Below are 22,059 nucleotides of genomic sequence, written 5' to 3' on the forward strand. Positions count from 1 at the left end.
GGACACTCAGTCACTGTGTTCATAGGCTACTAGCTCCTGCGTGCGTGCACTCACTGTCTGAGTGTACACACACCCACACTCCATTTCCTTCTGATCGCTGATTGATTATTGTAATTAGTTAGTTCTACTTACTGTTACTACTTACTCTTACTGTACTAGGAGTCTAGGACACTCAGTCACTGTGTTCATAGGCTACTAGCTCCTGCGTGCGTGCACTCACTGTCTGAGTGTACACACACCCACACTCCATTTCCTTCTGATCGCTGATTGATTATTGTAATTAGTTAGTTCTACTTACTGTTACTACTTACTCTTACTGTACTAGGAGTCTAGGACACTCAGTCACTGTGTTCATAGGCTACTAGCTCCTGCGTGCGTGCACTCACTGTCTGAGTGTACACACACCCACACTCCATTTCCTTCTGATCGCTGATTGATTATTGTAATTAGTTAGTTCTACTTACTGTTACTACTTACTCTTACTGTACTAGGAGTCTAGGACACTCAGTCACTGTGTTCATAGGCTACTAGCTCCTGCGTGCGTGCACTCACTGTCTGAGTGTACACACACCCACACTCCATTTCCTTCTGATCGCTGATTGATTATTGTAATTAGTTAGTTCTACTTACTGTTACTACTTACTCTTACTGTACTAGGAGTCTAGGACACTCAGTCACTGTGTTCATAGGCTACTAGCTCCTGCGTGCGTGCACTCACTGTCTGAGTGTACACACACCCACACTCCATTTCCTTCTGATCGCTGATTGATTATTGTAATTAGTTAGTTCTACTTACTGTTACTACTTACTCTTACTGTACTAGGAGTCTAGGACACTCAGTCACTGTGTTCATAGGCTACTAGCTCCTGCGTGCGTGCACTCACTGTCTGAGTGTACACACACCCACACTCCATTTCCTTCTGATCGCTGATTGATTATTGTAATTAGTTAGTTCTACTTACTGTTACTACTTACTCTTACTGTACTAGGAGTCTAGGACACTCAGTCACTGTGTTCATAGGCTACTAGCTCCTGCGTGCGTGCACTCACTGTCTGAGTGTACACACACCCACACTCCATTTCCTTCTGATCGCTGATTGATTATTGTAATTAGTTAGTTCTACTTACTGTTACTACTTACTCTTACTGTACTAGGAGTCTAGGACACTCAGTCACTGTGTTCATAGGCTACTAGCTCCTGCGTGCGTGCACTCACTGTCTGAGTGTACACACACCCACACTCCATTTCCTTCTGATCGCTGATTGATTATTGTAATTAGTTAGTTCTACTTACTGTTACTACTTACTCTTACTGTACTAGGAGTCTAGGACACTCAGTCACTGTGTTCATAGGCTACTAGCTCCTGCGTGCGTGCACTCACTGTCTGAGTGTACACACACTAAATTTACTTGTGATTACTACTGATTATTGTAACTGCTAGTTGTACTTCCTGACTGTTACTACTTACTTACTGTACTAGGGGACACTCACTCAGTCACCTCACCAACCAACCCACTCCATTAAAGTACCCCACTTTTCACCCGCCCTTTTACAAAACTTTTGTCTATACGCCCAAAACATTTAAGATGTCTGGAAGTGGCAGCCAGCGCGGTTTGGGCAAGGGGAAGGGCAGCAAGGGAATCAGGAGGAGAGGGAGCAGCATTGTGGCAAGCCGCGGCCGCGGGCGCGCCACCATGCACAGTTCCGCAGCAGCAGCAGCAGCGTCAGTGGCTAACATTCCTCCCATAGCCACTGGCCGTGGACGCCTTGGGCGCCGCCCAGCAGGAGCATCTGCAACTCACGCTGCAGAGACACAGCAGCAGCAGCGTGTAGCACCTGCTCCCATTTTCCTCCAGCCGGGTCGGAAACGTCCCATTGAGGAAAAGGATGCAGACACTGTGGTGCAACTCATGACGGAGGATGAGCAGCCCGCCATCAGCTCTGCATCCGAGGCCTCCACCCTCACCACCACCACCACCCCTGTTCGCAGCAGCCGCCCAGCAGGGTCTGGGGAGGAGGCCAGTTCACCGTCACTCGCCGACCTGTCATTCAGCAGTCTTTTGACCCCAGGCATCATGAGTAAATTGTCTGCTGTTGTTGGCGATCTTGAGGAGGAGATGCTGATGGGCACTTTGGGGGATGAGGGATTGGACAGCAAGACTGTGGCGACAGTCAAGCAGCCCATCCATGCATCAGGAGAGGAGTTTGGGGGGTCCTCATCCCAGCAGGACATGTTTCAGGAGGGGGAGGATGATGATGACCCGGTGACAGACAGAGACTGGGTGCCACCACCTCCAGGGGATGTCGTCCTCAGCAGCTCTGAGGAGGAGGAGGAGGATGCGCTTGTGGGCCTTGCAAGGAGGCGCATCATTGCAAGCATTGGCAGCGTCCCACAGCCTGCTGGTGTCTCAGGCTCAGCAGCAGCAGCAGCAGCATCAGCCAGTACCACCCCCAGCCGCACCCAAGCCCCCCCCCCCAACCACCACAGGGAGACAGGCAGCAGCGCTTCCATGCCGTAGGGGGAAGTTTCTGTCACCAATCTGGCGGTTTTTCACCATGCCCACTGTGTACAGCAAGTACGCCACTTGCAACCACTGTCAGCGGAAGTTGAGCAGAGGTGCAGACCCCTTAAAGTTCAGCACCAGCTCGCTCATCAACCACCTTGCGGCTAAACATTTCCACCAGCATGAGGAGTTCCAGAGGCTGAAGGCATCTGCTGCTGGCAGTGGCACCACACCCATCACTGCACAGCCTTCAGCAGCAGCAGCAGCAGCAACAGCAGCCACCCGCCCTCCTGCTCCTCCAGCAGCACCAGCAGGAGTGCGGAAACGCACTGCTCCTCCCCCCTCTGCAACTCCTGCCGCCGACACTGAGGCCTGTTCTGGCAGCCAGTCCTCAGTGGCCTCCTCTGCTGTGTCTGCTGATTCCCGTGTCAGCAAAAGGCCACGCCAGAGCCTTTTGAGCGAGTCCTTCCAGGGGGTGGTTAGGGCTCTGCCTCCCAGCAGCCGTCGCGTGCGGCAGCTGAACGGCTTGCTGGCACGGGCCATGTGCTCCCAACTCCTGCCGTACACGCTCGTGCAGGAGGGGAGCGACATTCGTGCGCTGCTTGCTTGTGCAGCCCCAGACTGGCAGCTCCCCAGCAGACACTTCTTTGCCCGCAAGGCCATTCCTGCACTGCACCGCTTTGTGATGGCCAATGTGGAGCGAGGGCTGGAGCACGCGGTTGGTGAAAGGGTCCACGTCACCATGGACTCCTGGAGCAGCCGCTTCGGGACAGGCCGCTACCTGTCCTTCACTGTCCACTGGGTCAGCTTGGTGGAAGGGGGTGAGGATGGGAGAGCAGCAGCGGGCACAGCAGCAGCAGCAACACAGTGGGTGGTGCCACCCCGCAGGCTCAGGGGAACTGCAGCAGGTTCCTCCGATCCTCTGCCATCCTCCGGCACACCTGGCCAAACCCCCCGCCTCAGCAGCAGCGTGAAGGCCCGCCACTGCCAAGCGCTGCTGCACTTGGTCAGCCTTGGGAAGACCAAGCTGACGGCAACCCATGTGTTGGCCAAACTCCAGGAGCAGGAGAGGATTTGGCTGACCCCCAGAGGCCTCAGAGTCGGAGAGGTGGTGGCCGACAATGGGGCCAATCTGGTTGCCGCAATAGACAGGGGAAACCTGACCCACATCCCCTGTCTTGCCCACGTGCTGAACCTGGTGGTGCAGAAGTTCCTGCGCACCTACCAGGGGATGGGCGAACTGCTGGAAACGGCAAGGAATGTTGTGCGTCACTTCCGGCGCTCGGCTGCAGCCTGTGCGAGCCTGGAAGACGTGCAAAAGGAGCTGGATCTGCCACGCCATCGGCTGATCCTTGACGTTCCGACTCGCTGGAACTCCACCCTGGCGATGTTGGAGCGTCTGGTTGAACAGAGGCGCGCTGTCAAACAGTACCTTGCCCTGGCCACTGTTTCCGCAGCTCAGAGAAGGGACAAGACCAGCAACTTCCCGTCCATCGTCCCCGATGATGACTGGAGGCACATGCAGCAGGTGTGCTTAGTGCTGGCTCCCTTCCTGCAGGCCACAAACATGGTGAGCAGGGACCATGCTATGGTCTGCGAGTAGGTGCCCCTGGTTTCTCTGCTGAACAGGGCCCTCGATGCTTTGCTGGAACAGGGAGCGGCAGCCTTGGACCAGCAGGAGCGGCAACCAGCTGCGCAGTCCACCTCTGAGGGGGAGGAGGAGGAGGACTTGGTGGAGGTCCCTGACCTGGCTGCTGATGAGGGGGATCAGCACAGCGCAGCTGAGTTGGTGCGGGGGTGGAGAGAGGATGAGGCGGCAGAGGAGGAGGATGAGGACAGCACTGACGTCGATGTGCCAGCAGACGTGGCCCGCCTCTTCCCAATGGCAGCGCACATGCTGACGTGCCTGCGCAGGGACCCCAGGGTGATCCAGATGAAGCAGAGGGAGGACATCTGGATCAGCATGATGTTGGACCCACGCCTCAAGGGGAAGTTGAGCCAGTTCCTGCCGCCTGCAGGAGGAGACCCAGCGCAACAAATAAGGAGCTTGCAGCAGGCCCTTGTTGAGCGCTTGGAGGAAGCCTTCCCCCAGCCTTCCACCCCCACTGTCCAGCAGCCAGCACAGAGGCAGCAGCAGGTGCCTGCATCCAGCAGCAGCAAGCGCCCCACAGACCTGCTGTCTCTCAGCCACGAGCTCTACAGGACTGTAGAGGCTCCGGCAGCAGTGACTAGAGAGGAGATGCATGCAGCAGCATCCTCCTCCGGTCACAGCCAGCGCCTGACCCGCATGGTGGCTGACTACATGGGGTCGTACAGCGGGCTTGACAGCGATGCCCCTGTTGATCCCATGGAGTATTGGGTCAAGCGCATGGAGATCTGGAGCGAGCTGGCGCAGTACGCCCTGGAAGTGCTGTCCTGCCCCCCTTCCAGCGTGCTGTCCGAGCGCTGCTTCAGTGCAGCTGGTGGCGTGGTCACCGAGAAACGCTCACGTCTGTCTCACAAGTCTGTGGACAGACTGACGTTTCTCAAGATGAACCAGGCGTGGGTGGAAGGCGAGTTCCTGGCCCCTGTTGTCGGCGAGAGGGGGACATGAACTGGCTGCCGGAACCATCGTTAATGTGCCTTACCACCCTTTACCACCTCCTGGCTCCTGCTCACTAAGCCAGCCTGGTTCACTTTGACTATTACGTCGCCTGCAGCCACACATTTTACACCTACAGTGGGCTGCTGTGTACTGCCCTTCTGCTGTCTGTCTGTGTTTCCCACTGCCAGGGTACACAGAATTACCTTCTTCTGCTGCCACTCTGCCACCAGCTATTACGTCAAACAATAGCTATATTGGTTGCAAAACCAAAAACCAAAAAACCATAAAAAAAAAAAAAAAAAGGTTTAATTTTTCTGAGGTGCCCGGGTTGAAAACTGTGTTGTCCCAGTTGTGTATTGGACACAATGTGGGCTGCACGACCGCTGTCTGGGACCTCCTGTTGTGTTTATTTACAGCCCTGGTATCACCGCTAGGTACCAGGGCTATTATGTCACGCTGCCTACCTGCTGCCACACTCACACTGCTCCTCCATACCTCCTCCTGCTGCTGCTGCTGCTGTCTGTCTGTGTTTCCCACTGCCAGGGTACACAGATGATTTACCTTCTGCTGCCACTCTGCCACCAGCTATTACGTCAAACAATAGCTGCTCGCCTACTCCTCCATTCCTCCTCCTGCTGCTGCTGTCTGTCTGTGTTTCCCACTGCCAGGGTACACAGAATTACCTTCTTCTGCTGCCACTCTGCCACCAGCTATTACGTCAAACAATAGCTATATTAGTTGCAAAACCAAAAACCAAAAAACCATAAAAAAAAAAAAAAAAGGTTTAATTTTTCTGAGGTGCCCGGGTTGAAAACTGTGTTGTCCCAGTTGTGTATTGGACACAATGTGGGCTGCACGACCGCTGTCTGGGACCTCCTGTTGTGTTTATTTACAGCCCTGGTATCACCGCTAGGTACCAGGGCTATTATGTCACGCTGCCTACCTGCTGCCACACTCACACTGCTCCTCCATACCTCCTCCTGCTGCTGCTGCTGCTGTCTGTCTGTGTTTCCCACTGCCAGGGTACACAGATGATTTACCTTCTGCTGCCACTCTGCCACCAGCTATTACGTCAAACAATAGCTGCTCGCCTACTCCTCCATTCCTCCTCCTGCTGCTGCTGTCTGTCTGTGTTTCCCACTGCCAGGGTACACAGAATTACCTTCTTCTGCTGCCACTCTGCCACCAGCTATTACGTCAAACAATAGCTATATTGGTTGCAAAACCAAAAACTAAAAAACCATAAAAAAAAAAAAAAGGTTTAATTTTTCTGAGGTGCCCGGGTTGAAAACTGTGTTGTCCCAGTTGTGTATTGGACACAATGTGGGCTGCACGACCGCTGTCTGGGACCTCCTGTTGTGTTTATTTACAGCCCTGGTATCACCGCTAGGTACCAGGGCTATTATGTCACGCTGCCTACCTGCTGCCACACTCACACTGCTCCTCCATACCTCCTCCTGCTGCTGCTGCTGCTGTCTGTCTGTGTTTCCCACTGCCAGGGTACACAGATGATTTACCTTCTGCTGCCACTCTGCCACCAGCTATTACGTCAAACAATAGCTGCTCGCCTACTCCTCCATTCCTCCTCCTGCTGCTGCTGTCTGTCTGTGTTTCCCACTGCCAGGGTACACAGATGATTTACCTTCTGCTGCCACTCTGCCACCAGCTATTACGTCAAACAATAGCTGCTCGCCTACTCCTCCATTCCTCCTCCTGCTGCTGCTGTCTGTCTGTGTTTCCCACTGCCAGGGTACACAGAATTAACTTCTGCTGCCACTCTGCCACCAGCTATTACGTCAAACAATAGCTATATTGGTTGCAAAACCAAAACCAAACAAACCATTAAAAAAAAAAAAAAAGGTTTAATTTTTCTGAGGTGCCCGGGTTGAAAACTGTGTTGTCCCAGTTGTGTATTGGACACAATGTGGGCTGCACGACCGCTGTCTGGGACCTCCTGTTGTGTTTATTTACAGCCCTGGTATCACCGCTAGGTACCAGGGCTATTATGTCACGCTGCCTACCTGCTGCCACACTCACACTGCTCCTCCATACCTCCTCCTGCTGCTGCTGCTGCTGTCTGTCTGTGTTTCCCACTGCCAGGGTACACAGATGATTTACCTTCTGCTGCCACTCTGCCACCAGCTATTACGTCAAACAATAGCTGCTCGCCTACTCCTCCATTCCTCCTCCTGCTGCTGCTGTCTGTCTGTGTTTCCCACTGCCAGGGTACACAGATGATTTACCTTCTGCTGCCACTCTGCCACCAGCTATTACGTCAAACAATAGCTGCTCGCCTACTCCTCCATTCCTCCTCCTGCTGCTGCTGTCTGTCTGTGTTTCCCACTGCCAGGGTACACAGAATTACCTTCTGCTGCCACTCTGCCACCAGCTATTACGTCAAACAATAGCTATATTGGTTGCAAAACCAAAACCAAACAAACCATTAAAAAAAAAAAAAGGTTTAATTTTTCTGAGGTGCCCGGGTTGAAAACTGTGTTGTCCCAGTTGTGTATTGGACACAATGCGGGCTGCACGACCGCTGTCTGGGACCTCCTGTTGTGTTTATTTACAGCCCTGGTATCACCGCTAGGTACCAGGGCTATTATGTCACGGCGAGCTGCCTGCCTCATTGACTGCCTGCTGCCACACACTCATCCTCCTCCTCCTGCTGCTGAATTTACCTCCTGCTGTCTTTGTGTTTCCACTGCCAGGGAGCACATACAATGGCGCTTCCAACATGCGTGCGCCCACCAGCTATTTGTTACGCTCAAAAATAGCTGCATTTCTTTAAAAAAAAAATTGAAAAGAGAAATACGTGAAGAAGAAGAAGACGATATTGAAAAGGAAGAAGAAGAAGAAGAAGAAGAAGAAGAAGAAGAAGGAGAAGGAGAAGGAGAAGGAGAAGGAGAAGGAGAAGGAGAAGGAGAAGGAGAAGGAGAAGGAGAAGGAGAAGGAGAAGGAGAAGGAGAAGGAGAAGGAGAAGGAGAAGGAGAAGGAGAAGGAGAAGGAGAAGGAGAAGGAGAAGAAGAAGAAGAAGAAGTATATACAGTAACACTACTGAACAAAATTAAGGACACAACTTCTCTTTCCACATTTTTTTTTAAAGGAACATCCCCACATAATCACTTGCTGTTGTTACTTGGAAAAAAAGAGGTTTCTTGCATCATTCACCCTCAAAACAAGTGTTGGAAGCTATTTAAGGCCAATTCGAATAGTCAGCTCGAATAGTTAGCTCGAAGTCCGAGGTCGAATCGAATAGTAAAAATTATTCGACTCGAATATTCGACTGACCTCGAATAATTTACTATTCGAATTCGACCAAACTCGAATTTTAAAAAGGGGTATTTGAGCATCACTACCATGGACTATATGCAGTGTTGATTGCATTAGAATGCACATTTCTCAATTCACTATTATCCATAGGGTAGGGGCAGGTAACATTGCTCAAGAGTTAAATATTGGTACTCGTATCTGGGGAAAAATGAGGCCACCCCTCTGAATACAAGATCAAAAACAAACAAAATACAAATTGAGGGTTTTACGGCCTAGTAATCTAATGCATAAATCATAACTTTTAATAGTAATGCTAGTAAATAGTCATACAAGTGATATATACGTATAGAAAAAAAGTACTTAATACAGCTTGCTCATAATGTCAATAGCCTAGGGTATTGACATTATGACCAACATATATTAAGGACTTTTTTTTATGCTTTATCACTTGTATGACTATTTATTGGCATTACTATTAAACGTTTTATGCATAAGATTACTAGGCCATGAAACCCTCGATTTGTATTTTGTTTGTTTTTGATATTGCTTAAAGGGAAGGTTCGCGCAGGATATAAAAACAAACTTCACTTACCTGGGGCTTCTTCCAGCTCCTGGCAGTCGATTGGTGCCCTCGCCCCAGCTCCTCTCCCTCCCGATGTCCAGCGGTGAAGAAGCCGACCTCGTCAGGTCGGCTTCCAGGTCGGCTTCTGTGCGCTCCACGGCGGGGGGTCACGTGGTGTAGGGATGTCATCGGGTCTCTACTGCGCAGGCGCAGAACTACTGCACCTGCGCAGTAGAGACCCGATGATGTCACTTACACCACATGATCCGCGTCATCGGGTCTCTACTGCGCAGGCACAGAACTACTGCGCCTGCGCAGTAGAGACCCGATGATGTCACTTACACCACATGATCCGCGCCATGGACCGCACATGAAGCCGACCCGGAAGCCGACCTGGTGAGGTCGGCTTCTTCACCGCTGGATGCCGGGAGGGAGAGGAGCTGCGGCGAGGGCACCGATCGCCGGCCAGGAGCTGGAAGAAGCCCCAGGTAAGTGCAGTTTGTTTTTTTATATCATGTGCAGATCTTCCCTTTAAGAGTGCCTTCTTTTGATGGCCCTATGAGCGTTTTGCTATGGGGCCCCATAATCTCTAGCTACGCCACTGTCGTAGTCCCTTAATGACCAGAATTGACAAGCAAAATCAAACTGTTTCAATCTGTCAAAAACCATACGCAACATTTTTGACGTGAATGTGATGTGAATAACCTGCCCCCCAAAGAGATACTTAGAAGCCAACAGTCCCCCTGATGATTTCCTGGTGCATGAAGTATAGCCAATAACTGTAAAATGAATAAACAATATGAAGTACAGGTTTTTATACACATCAATATGGTAATGGTTTAGTGATCTATTGCTGTAATCATTTACAGGACTGCTGTGGCTATACGCTTTTCATCAGTCGCTTCTTCGTGAAATGTTTGAAAATATACTATGTTACAGTATAGAACATACCATCCAGTGATTCCTTTGCTTTATTTACGAAAGGCTCGAGAGTAGTCATTAGCATTCCCCATTGTGTTTCGACGCAGAGTTTGAGTCATATCCACATATGTGCTCTGGTTCCTTACTTTTCTCTGTGGATGAGCCAAGAAGCACAGAGAAAAAAACATAAATACAGTATATTGTTAAATCACAAACATAAAATTACTGAGTACTTTTGTCTTTAAAGAGAGTCTGAAGCGAATATAAATCCTACTTTTTACCTGCTATTTAGCTTAAGCAGTATGAGCAGAGGTGAAACGCTGCATTCCCATGGCAAAACGAGGGCTTTATACCCCCAAATCCCGGGGCAAAATCCCACGACTTTCCAGCTCGTGGATTTTGCTGCCTGGGGAGGCAGAGCTTAGCACTGTAGCTCTGCCTCTACTGAAGTCAATCTGCGCACGGATCTCCGCCTCTCCCCGCCCCTCTCTGTGAAAGAAGATTGAGAGGGGCAGGGAGTGGCGGCGATCAGCGGAGATTGACTCCAGTGGAGGCAGAGCTACAGCGCAAAGCTCTGCCGCTTTCAGGAAGTGCTCCAGCATTTTGCCCAGGGATTGGGGGGGTATAAATCCCTCTGTTCATACTTCTTAAGCTAAATAGCAGGTAAAAAGTAGGATGTATTTTCGCTTCAAACCCACTTTAAAGTGTACTTAAGTGAAGTAGGGCTAATCATAGCAGCTATAGTGGCTGCTATGGGGCCGTTAGCCACCATGGTCCAGTCTCAGCATCTGGCTATAAGGAGGTAAGCTGCAGGCCTCATAGAGATCCACAGCGCCCCCCCTGGAGTTTAGTGGGAGCAGGTTCTCTGCATGGAGTAGGCACATCTGGCTTCCTATTATTTGTGGCTACTTCTTGCTACCTAATACTGGGGACGCTTTGGGCTAACAAATACTAGTGGGCTACCACTGGCTACCTATACTGGGGAGCACCTCTGGTATATACTGTGGGCACCTCTGGTTACTTGTACTAGGGTTCTTCCTCTTGCTAACAAATTCTGGGGGCATCTCTGCCTACCTATACAGAGGGCTACTTCTGCCTACCTATACTGGTGGGCACCTCTGGCTACCTATACTGGGGGTACCTTTAACTACTGCTATTACAAATAAGAGATTGATCCCAAATATTCTACTAATGATAACTAAAATTTTGGGACTCACTCACTTCCTGTTTTGTGACCACCTGTCACAAGGTGAAAAAGTGAGGTACTATCTTCAATGCAGAACATGGACAACAATAAAATACTGGACTGCTCAAACCCTGTTGTGCACTCTAAAGTAAAAGAAGCAGGTAGGTAGGCATCCCATCTGCCCGGACCATAAGATGCTCCGGACCATAAGACGCACCTAGATTTAAAGGACAAAAACAAGGGAATTTTTTTTTTTAATATATATAGGATTTAGATATACTAAACCTGATGCGTCCATGGTGCATGGGTGTCTTCTGGAGATTCTCCCCCCAAGCACCTTATGTCAGTGTTGGGAAGCAGAGATTAGACTGTAGGCTAAAAGCTTTGATCTGCCACAATACATTGCACAACAAAGTCCATTGGTACACTAGACTCAACAATCAGTATTTACCAGCCAAATTCACCAATTATAAACTATAAATGTCAACCAATAACACATTAGGGCAGCTGAAATAATATTAATAATAATAATAATAATAATAATAATAATAATAATAATAATAAAGTGCTAAGTGCAGTCAATGCATATAATAAGAAACCAGCTATACTCAGTGGATAACAACTGAAAAAGTGGTATATGCATAAATAGCAACTATAAACAGAGTGTGCTCTCATATAGGTACAAACATAAACACAATTGTGAAACCACATTACCACCACATGCAGCGCAGCCCATCTGTGAATAAAAGCAACTTGCCCCAGGAAGACCAGTGAAAAACGCGATCAGTGTCAATGCCCCTGCACCAGCCTGTTTACAGTGACAGCAGCAATGGCCCCCGGTGATCCGCTGATCCCTCCCTCCAGGGGCATAGCAATAGCCATAGCAGCCATAGCAGCTGCTATGGGGCCCTATGAAGAGGGGGCCCAGGTGGTAGTTGATGTATTTACTATTAACTTTCTTCTGTTCTTCCACCCTCTGACTTTGTCTCAGTATCCATGGAATATATGCAGTGTAGATTACATTAGAATGCACATTTCTCAATTCACTCTTATCCATAGGGTAGGGGCAGGTAACATTGCTCAAGAGTTAAATATTGGTACTCGTATCTGGGGAAAAATGAGGCCACCCCTCTGAATACAAGATCAAAAACAAACAAAATACAAATTGAGGGTTTTACGGCCTAGTAATCTTATGCATAAATCATAACTTTTAATAGTAATGCTAATAAATAGTCACACAAGTGATATATACGTATATAAAAAAAATACTTAATACAGCTTGCTCATAATGTCAATAGCCTAGGGTATTGACATTATGACCAACATATATTAAGGACTTTTTTATGCTTTATCACTTGTATGACTATTTATTGGCATTACTATTAAACGTTTTATGCATAAGATTACTAGGCCATGAAACCCTCGATTTGTATTTTGTTTTTTTTTTATATTGCTTAAAGGGAAGGTTCGTGCAGGAGTGCACATGAAGATGACCCGGAAGCCGACCTGGCGAGGTCGGCTTCTTCACCGCTGGATGCCGGGAGGGAGAGGAGCTGCGGCGAGGGCACCGATCGCCGGCCAGGAGCTGGAAGAAGCCCCAGGTAAGTGCAGTTTGTTTTTTATATCATGTGCGGATCTTCCCTTTAAGAGTGCCTTCTTTTGATGGCCCTACGAACGTTTTGCTATGGGGCCCCATAATCTCTAGCTACGCCACTGCCTCCCTCCCTCTGGTGCGCAGATGTGGCAGTCCGTTCGTCACTCACCCTACTCTGCAATGACAGCCCATCTTTAGTGACAACGGTAACGGCCCCTGTTAAACCTCTGATCCCTCCCTCTCAGCAGTGCGCAGTGGTGGCAGCCCGTTCCTCACTCACCCTGCTCTATCCCGGGTGCAGTGACAGTGGCAATGTCCTCAGGCAATCCTCTGGTCCAGCCCTCCCTCCGATGTGCAGCCTGTTAAGATCACTCTCAGTCGGTGTCGGGAGCGGTGGTTTTATTCTCAATACTTCGGCAGGCACGGTGACATACAGGGGCCTTGGTTGATGACCTCATCAAGCAAGGGTCTCTTAAAGACATATGTCACCGTGCCTGCCACTATATATTGTCACTATAGATGGGCTGTCATTGCAGAGCAGGGTGAGTGACGAATGGGCTGCCACTTCTGCGCACCAGAGGGAGGGAGGGATCAGCGGATCACCGGGGCCATTGCCGCTGTCACTGCACCTGAAAAAGAGCAGGGTTAGTGACACTGATCAGGCTGCAGCTGCTGCGCATTAGAGGGAGGGAGGAGGGGACCACTAGACTGCCAGGGATTCATTTTAGGGAAAACTTTGTGGCCATATTCGGACCATAAGACGCACCAACATTCCCCCACCCCCCCTTTTTTTTGGGGGGGGGGAGTACGTCTTATGGTCCGAAAAATATGGTACCCACATCAAAAACACAAAATCACTGAACCAAATGGAAAGAATTTAGGATGAGAATAATCTCCAAAACCAATTATTTTTCCTATTGCAGAACAAGCTAATATTTGCCAGGCAGTGCAGTGACTATTTCACTATGATATTTACAAATTGTAAAGTAATCGCCAGCATGTAATGCAGGGCCCTTAAAAAGCTTGGCTTAACATCAGGCATGAGCAGAATCTTCTGCTTTTAGAGTCGACATATCAGGGCTGATCTCTGTATCTATCGTTGGAAAGATTTAGTTAATACTTGCATAGGGTAGGAAGTTGGTGGTTTTCAACTCTAGAGTGATCACCTGCAGTAATCAGGAAACTTACTTTCTTATTAGGAATTGTGCAGACTGTAAGGTTTTGTTGTCGTTTTTTTTATCGAAGCAGAGCATATGGGTGGGATTTGTGGCCCAAAATTTGGGTGCTGCCATAAAATCGGTTGTAGTGGAACTCTTCAACTAAAGCATAGCAGCAGTGAAGTTGAAGCCAGGAATCAAATGAGAGCAGTCATTCACGGGCTACAAGGGGGTTAATTATCGGCCATACCTGCTGCGAGGGTGGTGTGTGTTGTGGAGTAAATTATCGGCCTGAGGTGGGGGTAGTTATGGTATTGAATGGCTTTATAGCCGCTTCAAAGGGAGTAGTTGTTTAGGGTGATAGTACAATATCGATGATTAAATAATCTACCATCGGGAATCAGGGATAGAAGTATACTGGTAAAATTACCAATATACTACTATCAGTTTTACACATTGTTCCAGGCACTCCTATTACATGTATCTGTTTTTATCCCCATTGATAAATTCAAGTAAGAAATCTGAAATAGTGTTTGTGATATTGAGCTGAAATGAGGAGATTGTGCGTGCGTGCGTGCGTGTGTGTGTGTGTGTGTAAGTATGTGTTTTTTTAAACAAAACTGGAATTAAACTTTAACCAGCCTAGTAGAATACTTACAGATGCACTGAATTTGACAAAGGCATACATCGCTAAACAGAGAAGAAGAACACAAGTAATAATGATGATGGCAACAATAACGATCCATGATTGTTTTGAATATTTTGAATCCGTATTCTGAACAGTTGCGTCCTTTCCATGCATCAATATTTGTACTTCTTTTTCTAGGAGTTAAAAAAATATACATTTATTGTCAATGTCGAAATTATTAAAATGGTGGTACAAAAAAAGACCATCTGGTCTCAGTGCACCTGTTAATATATCCCAACTGTGTGTCCTCCCCGGCTCTTATATCCTAATAAATGCAGATGATACAGTCTTCGATTCAAGCCGGGATAGAGTAAGAGGCACATGGAGATTGGGGACCAGCTGGTGTCTGCCTAGCATGTGACAGGCAATCGTAACAGTCTTTTTTGCACTCTCTGTAGATAACATTTTATAACATTTTAAAGAGACTCCGTAACAAAAATTGCATCCTGTTTTTTATCATCCTACAAGTTCAAAAAGCTATTCTAATGTGTTCTGGCTAACTGCAGCACTTTATACCATCACTGTCTCTGTAATAAATCAACTTATCTCTCTCTTGTCAGACTTGTCGGCCTGTGTCTGGAAGGCTGCCAAGTTCTTCAGTGTTGTGGTTCTGTGATGCATCTCCCCCCTGGAGGCCCCTTTCTGCACACTGCCTGTGTGTTATTTAGGATTAGAGCAGCTTCTCTCTTCTCTCTTATCTTTTACAAGCTGGATAAATCGTCCTCTGAGCTGGCTGGGCTTTCACATACTGAAGAATTATAAACAAGGGCAAAGCTGTTTGCAGGAAGAAACGAGCAGCCTGAAACTTCAGTGCATGAGAACAGAGTGAAAGAAACACACAAATGATCTCTTGAGATTCAAAAGGAAGGCTGTATACAGCCTGCTTGTGTATGGATGTATTTTCTATGTGTGGACATACTGTAAATCAACCCACTTCCTGTTTTGGTGGCCATTTTCTTTGTTTATAAACAAACTGTTTAAAACTGTTTTTAACCACTTTTAATGCGGCGAGGAGCGGCAAAATTGTGTCAGAGGGTAATAGGAGATGTCCCCTAACGCACTGGTATGTTTACTTTTGTGCGATTTTAACAATACAGATTCTCTTTAAAGGGTAAAGTCTGTAAATAAATTCTAGGGAGAAAATGTGTGATCCTAGTTAGAGATGGCTCTAACCTCCAATTTTGGGCTTCGCAAACCTCGAACGCGAACTTCCGCCAAAGTTTGAGTTCGCGCGAACCGCAATAGACTTCAATGGGTAGGCAAACTTGAAAAACTACAAACACTGTTTCTGGCCACAAAAGTGATGTAAAAGATGTTTCAAGGGGTCTAACACCTGGAGGGGGGCATGGCAGAGTGGGACACACACCAAAAGAAAATTACCATACGTATTTGACGCACAGCAGGTTTATAATCCCTAAAGAGAAGAAATCACATTGCATTCATAAATTGGAGGCACAAAGTGCTTGAAAACATCTGTGTAGACATGGATCAGCAGGTAGTGTAAGTAGTGTACTGCTGCTTCACACTGACAGACCAAACTCACTGTGTAACGCACCGCAAACAACTGTTTGGGTAGTGATGGCCATGCTGGACTGGTGCACACGATGGCGAGAGAGCAGGCAATGGCAGTTTTTTAGCCCATATGGTCGTGCTGAGGTAGCTCAATGACAGAACAACAGTGACTGTCCAGCTGATCGAATTTGGTCTGTCCACAATGAAGCAATGACCTTATTATCTTGGGTGTGCCCCCCAAAACACTCATATAGGTCATTGCTTCATTGTGATACGCAAGCCCCTTCACCGCGGCAAGGTAACGATCACCAAGGGAAATTGACACATGTACATGCCTATTGTTTTGTTGTTGCAGCCGCAGTACAGCCAGAAAAATTAGGCAGGCATGTACACGCTCCAGAAAAATTATTATAGCAGCCACTGCAATCTGCCTGGAGTCCTGGACCCTGTTGATGGTGGCAAAGAAGGCAGTCAAGCGGCCTGCAGGCAGAGATGCTGTGTGGGGACTGACTTAGTCTTCGGGCAGGCAGTCACGCAGCATGCAGGCAGAGATGCTGTGTGTGGGGACTGGCTTAGTCTTCGGGCAGGCAGTAGCCCCCCAGGATCCATGCCTCATTGATTTTGATAAAAGTGAGGTACTGAACACTTTTTTGACCTAGGCGACTTCTCTTCTCACTGACAATGCCTCCAGCCCCCAGCTGTCCGCATGTACGACATCACCATGAGATCACTAGAGCTTCCTGTCCTTGCCTGCGTGGACTTGGGAGGAGGAGGAAGATTACTGGCAGTGGCACCTTTATTCCGTTGTGCTGTGACATCACCCTTAAACGCACTGTAAAGCATAGTTGCCAGCTTGTTGTGGAAGTGCTGCATCCTTTCTGCCTTCTGGTAATTTGGTATGATCTCCGGCACTTTGTGCTTATACCCAGGGCCGGATTTGGGGAAAGGCCCCCAAGGCAGGTGCCTAGGGTGCCAGAATCCACCAGAATGAGAGGGGTGGGTGGTGACAGGTTGACTTCACCTGTCACCAGACCTGAAATCCGCTCTCTAAGTCCGCATTCTCCTCTTCACCCCTGCTACACAGCTCTTCCTGTTACAGCGCTATACCACTTCCTGTTAGCGGTGAGCAGCCGCATACCTTTGCTCAGCCGCCCCTTCCCCTTCTGTCCCCTCGCAGAGTGGCAACAGAGTCAGTCACCGAACTTTCAGCGCTGAAGATTCCTCTGTCATTCTGTCATCCATTGCAGTGGATCTCTCTCTCCTGCTGGTGATTCCCATCATGTGACTTGCCGGTAAAGTGTCGGGAAGTCACATGTGAGAGAGGCCGCCTGGATTGAGAGATGCACTGCAGTGGATGACAGTGGGACAGAGGAATCTTCAGTGCTGAAAGTTCAGTGACTGACTCTGCTACCGCTCTGCGAGGGGACGGAAGGGGAAGAGTGGATTAGGACATCCACACCACCTCCTGCTCTGCTTGGGGGCAGAGGGACAGCACCGGGCTTCCTACACTAAGGGGGAGGGGGGTTACCGGTGGACAGCATTTGGTTGCCTATACCAAGGGGTGGGAGGGGGGGTAAGGGGGGGGATAGCATCTGGTTGCCCATACTAAGGTTGGGGGAGGGGTTAAGGGGGGCAGCATCTGGCTACCTGTACTGCGGGGGGGGGGGGGGGGAGAGCATTTGGGCATTTGGCTACCTATAGTAAAGGAGGGGAGGGGTGACAGAGGGACAGCATCTAGCTGTCTACACTAAGGGGTGGGGGACAGCATCAGGATACCTATGCAAAAAAGGGGGGGGGGGAGGTGACAGAATCTGGCTGCCTATACTGGGGGGGATCATTTGGCTACCTATACTAAAGGGGGGACAGCATCTGACTACCTTTACTGTGCCTATACTAAGGGGAAGGGGCAACATCTGGCTGTGCCTATACTAATGGGGACAGCATCTGGCTACCTATACTAAGGGGGCAGCATCTGGCTGCCTATACTAAGGGGGGCAGCACCTGGCTAATATACTAAGGGGGGCAGCACCATACTAAGGGGGGTACAAATCCGGCCCTGCTTATACCAAGGGACTAGTAGCGTTGCCACCCAGTACAGGTCATTCCCCTTGAGTTTTTTTTATATGGGGGTCCCTCAACAGGCTGGACAGCATGAAAGACCCCATCTGCACAAAGTTGGATGCCGACCTACTAGCCATCTCCTCTTGCTGTTCCTCAGTGATGTCAGGTAAGTTCTCCTCCTCCCCCCAGTCATGAACAATACCACAGGAAAGGTGAGCAGCACAAGCCCCCTGCAATGCCTGCTGCGGTTGTTCTTCAGCCTCCTCAAAACCCCCTCTGTCTTCTCTTCCCCAGATGACTCCTCCTCCCCCCTCCTCTGTGATGCCGCAGGTGTTGATGTTGTTGCAGGTGATGTTTCCAACAAATCTTCCTCCTCTTCCTGTTCACGCTCCTCTACAGCTTGATCTACCATTCTACACACGGCATGCTCCAGGAAGAAAGCATATGGGATCAAGTCGCTGATGGCGCCTTCACTGAGATTCACCAGGTTTATCACCTCCTTAAACAGATGCATGAGCCTGCAGGCATTATGCATGAGTGTCCAGTACTTCGCCCATAACATTCCCAGCTCCCCAGAGCATGTCCTTACACTGTAGTTGTACAGATACTGTTTGACGGCTTTCTCCTGTTGTAGCAGGCGGTCAAACATCAGGAGCATTGAATTCCATTCCGAGTCGGGCTATCGCAAATCAAGCGCCTCACTGGCAAGTTGTTTCTCTGCTGAATGTTGGCCAAGTGCGCCATGGCCGTGTAGGAACACCTGAAATGCACACACACCTTCCTGGACTGCTCCAGGACCTCCTGTAAGCCTGGGCACTTAGACACAAATCTTTGGATTATAAGATTTAACACATGTGCCATGCAGGGTACATGTGTCAACTTTCCCAAACTCAATGCCGACAAGAGATTGCTGCCGTTGTCACACACCACGTTGCCGATCTTCAGTTGGTGTGGGGTCAGCCACTGATCCACCTTTTTGTTCAGAGCAGCCGGGAGAGCTGCTCCAGAGTGACTCTCGGCTTTGAGGTAAGACATGTCCAAGATGGCGTGACACCGTCGTACCTGGCATGCAGCATAGGCCCTGGGGAGCTGGGGGTGTGTAGTTGGAGAGGAGATTGCAGCACCAGTAGAGTGGCACTGCCACTAAGCCAAGGAAGAGGAGGACGACAGCGAAGAGGATGTAGCAGGAGGAGTAGGAGGAGAAGGAGAGGATGTGGCAGCAGGCCTGCCTGCAAGCCGTGGAGGTGTCACAACTAGGCCTGCACAGCCACGTACTCCCTGCTTGCCAGCGGTCACCAGGTTGACCCAATGTGCTGTTTAAGTAATGTACCTGCCCTGACCATGCTTTGCAGACCAGTCATCCGTGGTCAGATGGACCCTTGACCCAATGCTGTGTGCCAGAGATGACACCACTTGCCTTTCAACATCACGGTACAGTTTGGGTATGACCTTTTTAGAAAAATAATTGCGGCCTGGTATCTTCCACTGCGGTGTACCAATCAATCACCACAAATTTTCGGAAGGCCTCAGAGTCCACCAGCTGGTATAGTAACAGCTGGTGAGCTAACAGTTCCACCAAGCCAACTGTCAGAAACCAGGTAAGGGGATGACTGGCAGACATTGTCTTCTTCCACTCAAAGATTTCCTTAACGGACACCTGGCTGCTGTGAGCAGCTGAGGGAGGAAGAGGAGGCAGAGGGTGGCTTTGCGTTTGTGTGCTGCTTTTCCTCTGGTGGTCATCCTATTGCTGTTTGTGCTTTTTCATCATGTGCCTTCATAAGGCTGTTGGCCCTACCCGGGTCTTGGTCTTTCCACAACTCAATTTTTGGTGGAAGAGAGATGGCATTGCTGTCATCTGAGGCAGACACACAAAAATATTTCCACACCGCTGAGCCCTGGGATGATGGCACTGTGGTGGTGGTGGCGGCAGCAGCTGACCTTGAAGAGCATGTTGGCTGGCTGTCCATAGGTGGCGATACATTGGCGATACATGCCGTGAGCTGTTTCTGATGATGAGCTCCTCCTGCTTCTTTCAGCAACTCATCTCCTCCTACTCCTCTCTGACTCCCCCTCTGAACTGCCCCCCTGTTCATCTTGTCTATTGGGATCCTATGTGACATCCATGGCAGTATCATCATCATCATCATCATCAGAATTATCCTCCACAGCTTCGCTTGTATCAGACACCTCCAAAACTACACCAACAACAGGTACTTCATCATCCTCACACCTTACGTCCATACTGATGACTAACTCAGACATATGAGGTGGTGTAACATGATTAGCGCCTTCATCTTATAAGAATAATGGCTGTGAATCAGTTAATTCCCCACCAAATAACTCCTGTGAAGTTTCAAATGGAGTGGATGTGGTGCTAGTAGTAGCAGTGGTGGCTGCTGGCTGAGTGTTAAGTGGGATGCCAGAATCAGAGCAAGAGGAGGAAGATATGTCACGGTTCCGTGCGGAAGCTGAGGAAGATGAAGTGTTCTGTGTTAAATAGTCAACTATGTCCTGACAATCTTGGGAGTTGATGGCACGTGCCTTCTGAAAACTGTACTTTGGTCGAGGGCCGCATGAAATCACGTCAACTTAACCTTGAACAAACCTGCCGGGTGCCCTGCCTCTGGCTCTGCCTCTGCCTGTTATTTTGTCCATATTGGGGGGGATGAAGGGAAAGGTATGCACTGCTTTGACTAATACAATGTGCAGTCACAGATGCAGTGAAAGGTAAGCACTGACTGCTGTTATAATACAATGCACTGTCACACAGATGCAGAGAAAGGTACTGACTGCTGCTATAATACAATTATTGCAGAAGGAGATATATTGTGGCGAGTGCACTCAAAAAAGTATTGCCGTGAACCATATACAAAAACAGATGGTGCAACATCCAGAATCAGCAGAGCAATTCATTCAAATATTCAAAAAGGAGTAAAGCATTCCAGGAGCAACCAATCCACCTTAAAATTTTTTACTTTAATAGACTTCTTTGTAAAAAGCATACATTGGTATCAACGGCTAAAAAAATTCCAAAAATACAAGGTAAAGATACTTAGCAGGTCACTGCAGGTGTAGAGAGGTGCGGAGGTGAAGTCGACGGCCGTTTCGCCCCACAATAAGGGCTTTCTCGAGACCGAACACGAACCCTGGGATGATGGCACTGTGGTGGTGGTGGCGGCAGCAGCTGACCTTGAAGAGCATGTTGGCTGGCTGTCCATAGGTGGCGATACATTGGCGATACATGCCGTGAGCTGTTTCTGATGATGAGCTCCTCCTGCTTCTTTCAGCAACTCATCTCCTCCTACTCCTCTCTGACTCCCCCTCTGAACTGCCCCCCTGTTCATCTTGTCTATTGGGATCCTATGTGACATCCATGGCAGTATCATCATCATCATCATCATCAGAATTATCCTCCACAGCTTCGCTTGTATCAGACACCTCCAAAACTACACCAACAACAGGTACTTCATCATCCTCACACCTTACGTCCATACTGATGACTAACTCAGACATATGAGGTGGTGTAACATGATTAGCGCCTTCATCTTATAAGAATAATGGCTGTGAATCAGTTAATTCCCCACCAAATAACTCCTGTGAAGTTTCAAATGGAGTGGATGTGGTGCTAGTAGTAGCAGTGGTGGCTGCTGGCTGAGTGTTAAGTGGGATGCCAGAATCAGAGCAAGAGGAGGAAGATATGTCACGGTTCCGTGCGGAAGCTGAGGAAGATGAAGTGTTCTGTGTTAAATAGTCAACTATGTCCTGACAATCTTGGGAGTTGATGGCACGTGCCTTCTGAAAACTGTACTTTGGTCGAGGGCCGCATGAAATCACGTCAACTTAACCTTGAACAAACCTGCCGGGTGCCCTGCCTCTGGCTCTGCCTCTGCCTGTTATTTTGTCCATATTGGGGGGGATGAAGGGAAAGGTATGCACTGCTTTGACTAATACAATGTGCAGTCACAGATGCAGTGAAAGGTAAGCACTGACTGCTGTTATAATACAATGCGCTGTCA

The 22,059-nt window shown here is 48.9% G+C and overlaps 1 protein-coding gene across 1 annotated transcript in view; it reads right to left on the bottom strand.

Moving 5' to 3' along the window:
* The window catches only part of LOC137541104 (uncharacterized), a 114,894-nt gene that overhangs the window by 32,113 nt on the left and 60,722 nt on the right, over window positions 1–22,059 (bottom strand). Inside the window, exons 3-4 of the mRNA XM_068262247.1 lie at window positions 14,441–14,604; window positions 9,876–9,997 (exon numbers count right to left, since the gene is read on the bottom strand). Of these exons, the coding sequence (XP_068118348.1) occupies window positions 9,896–9,997; window positions 14,441–14,604 (266 nt within the window). The 3' untranslated portion in view covers window positions 9,876–9,895. The remainder of the gene's footprint in view (window positions 1–9,875; window positions 9,998–14,440; window positions 14,605–22,059) is intronic.

Source organism: Hyperolius riggenbachi, chromosome 12 (assembly GCF_040937935.1).
Source record: "Hyperolius riggenbachi isolate aHypRig1 chromosome 12, aHypRig1.pri, whole genome shotgun sequence".
In the NCBI taxonomy this organism is placed as follows: domain Eukaryota; kingdom Metazoa; phylum Chordata; class Amphibia; order Anura; family Hyperoliidae; genus Hyperolius; species Hyperolius riggenbachi.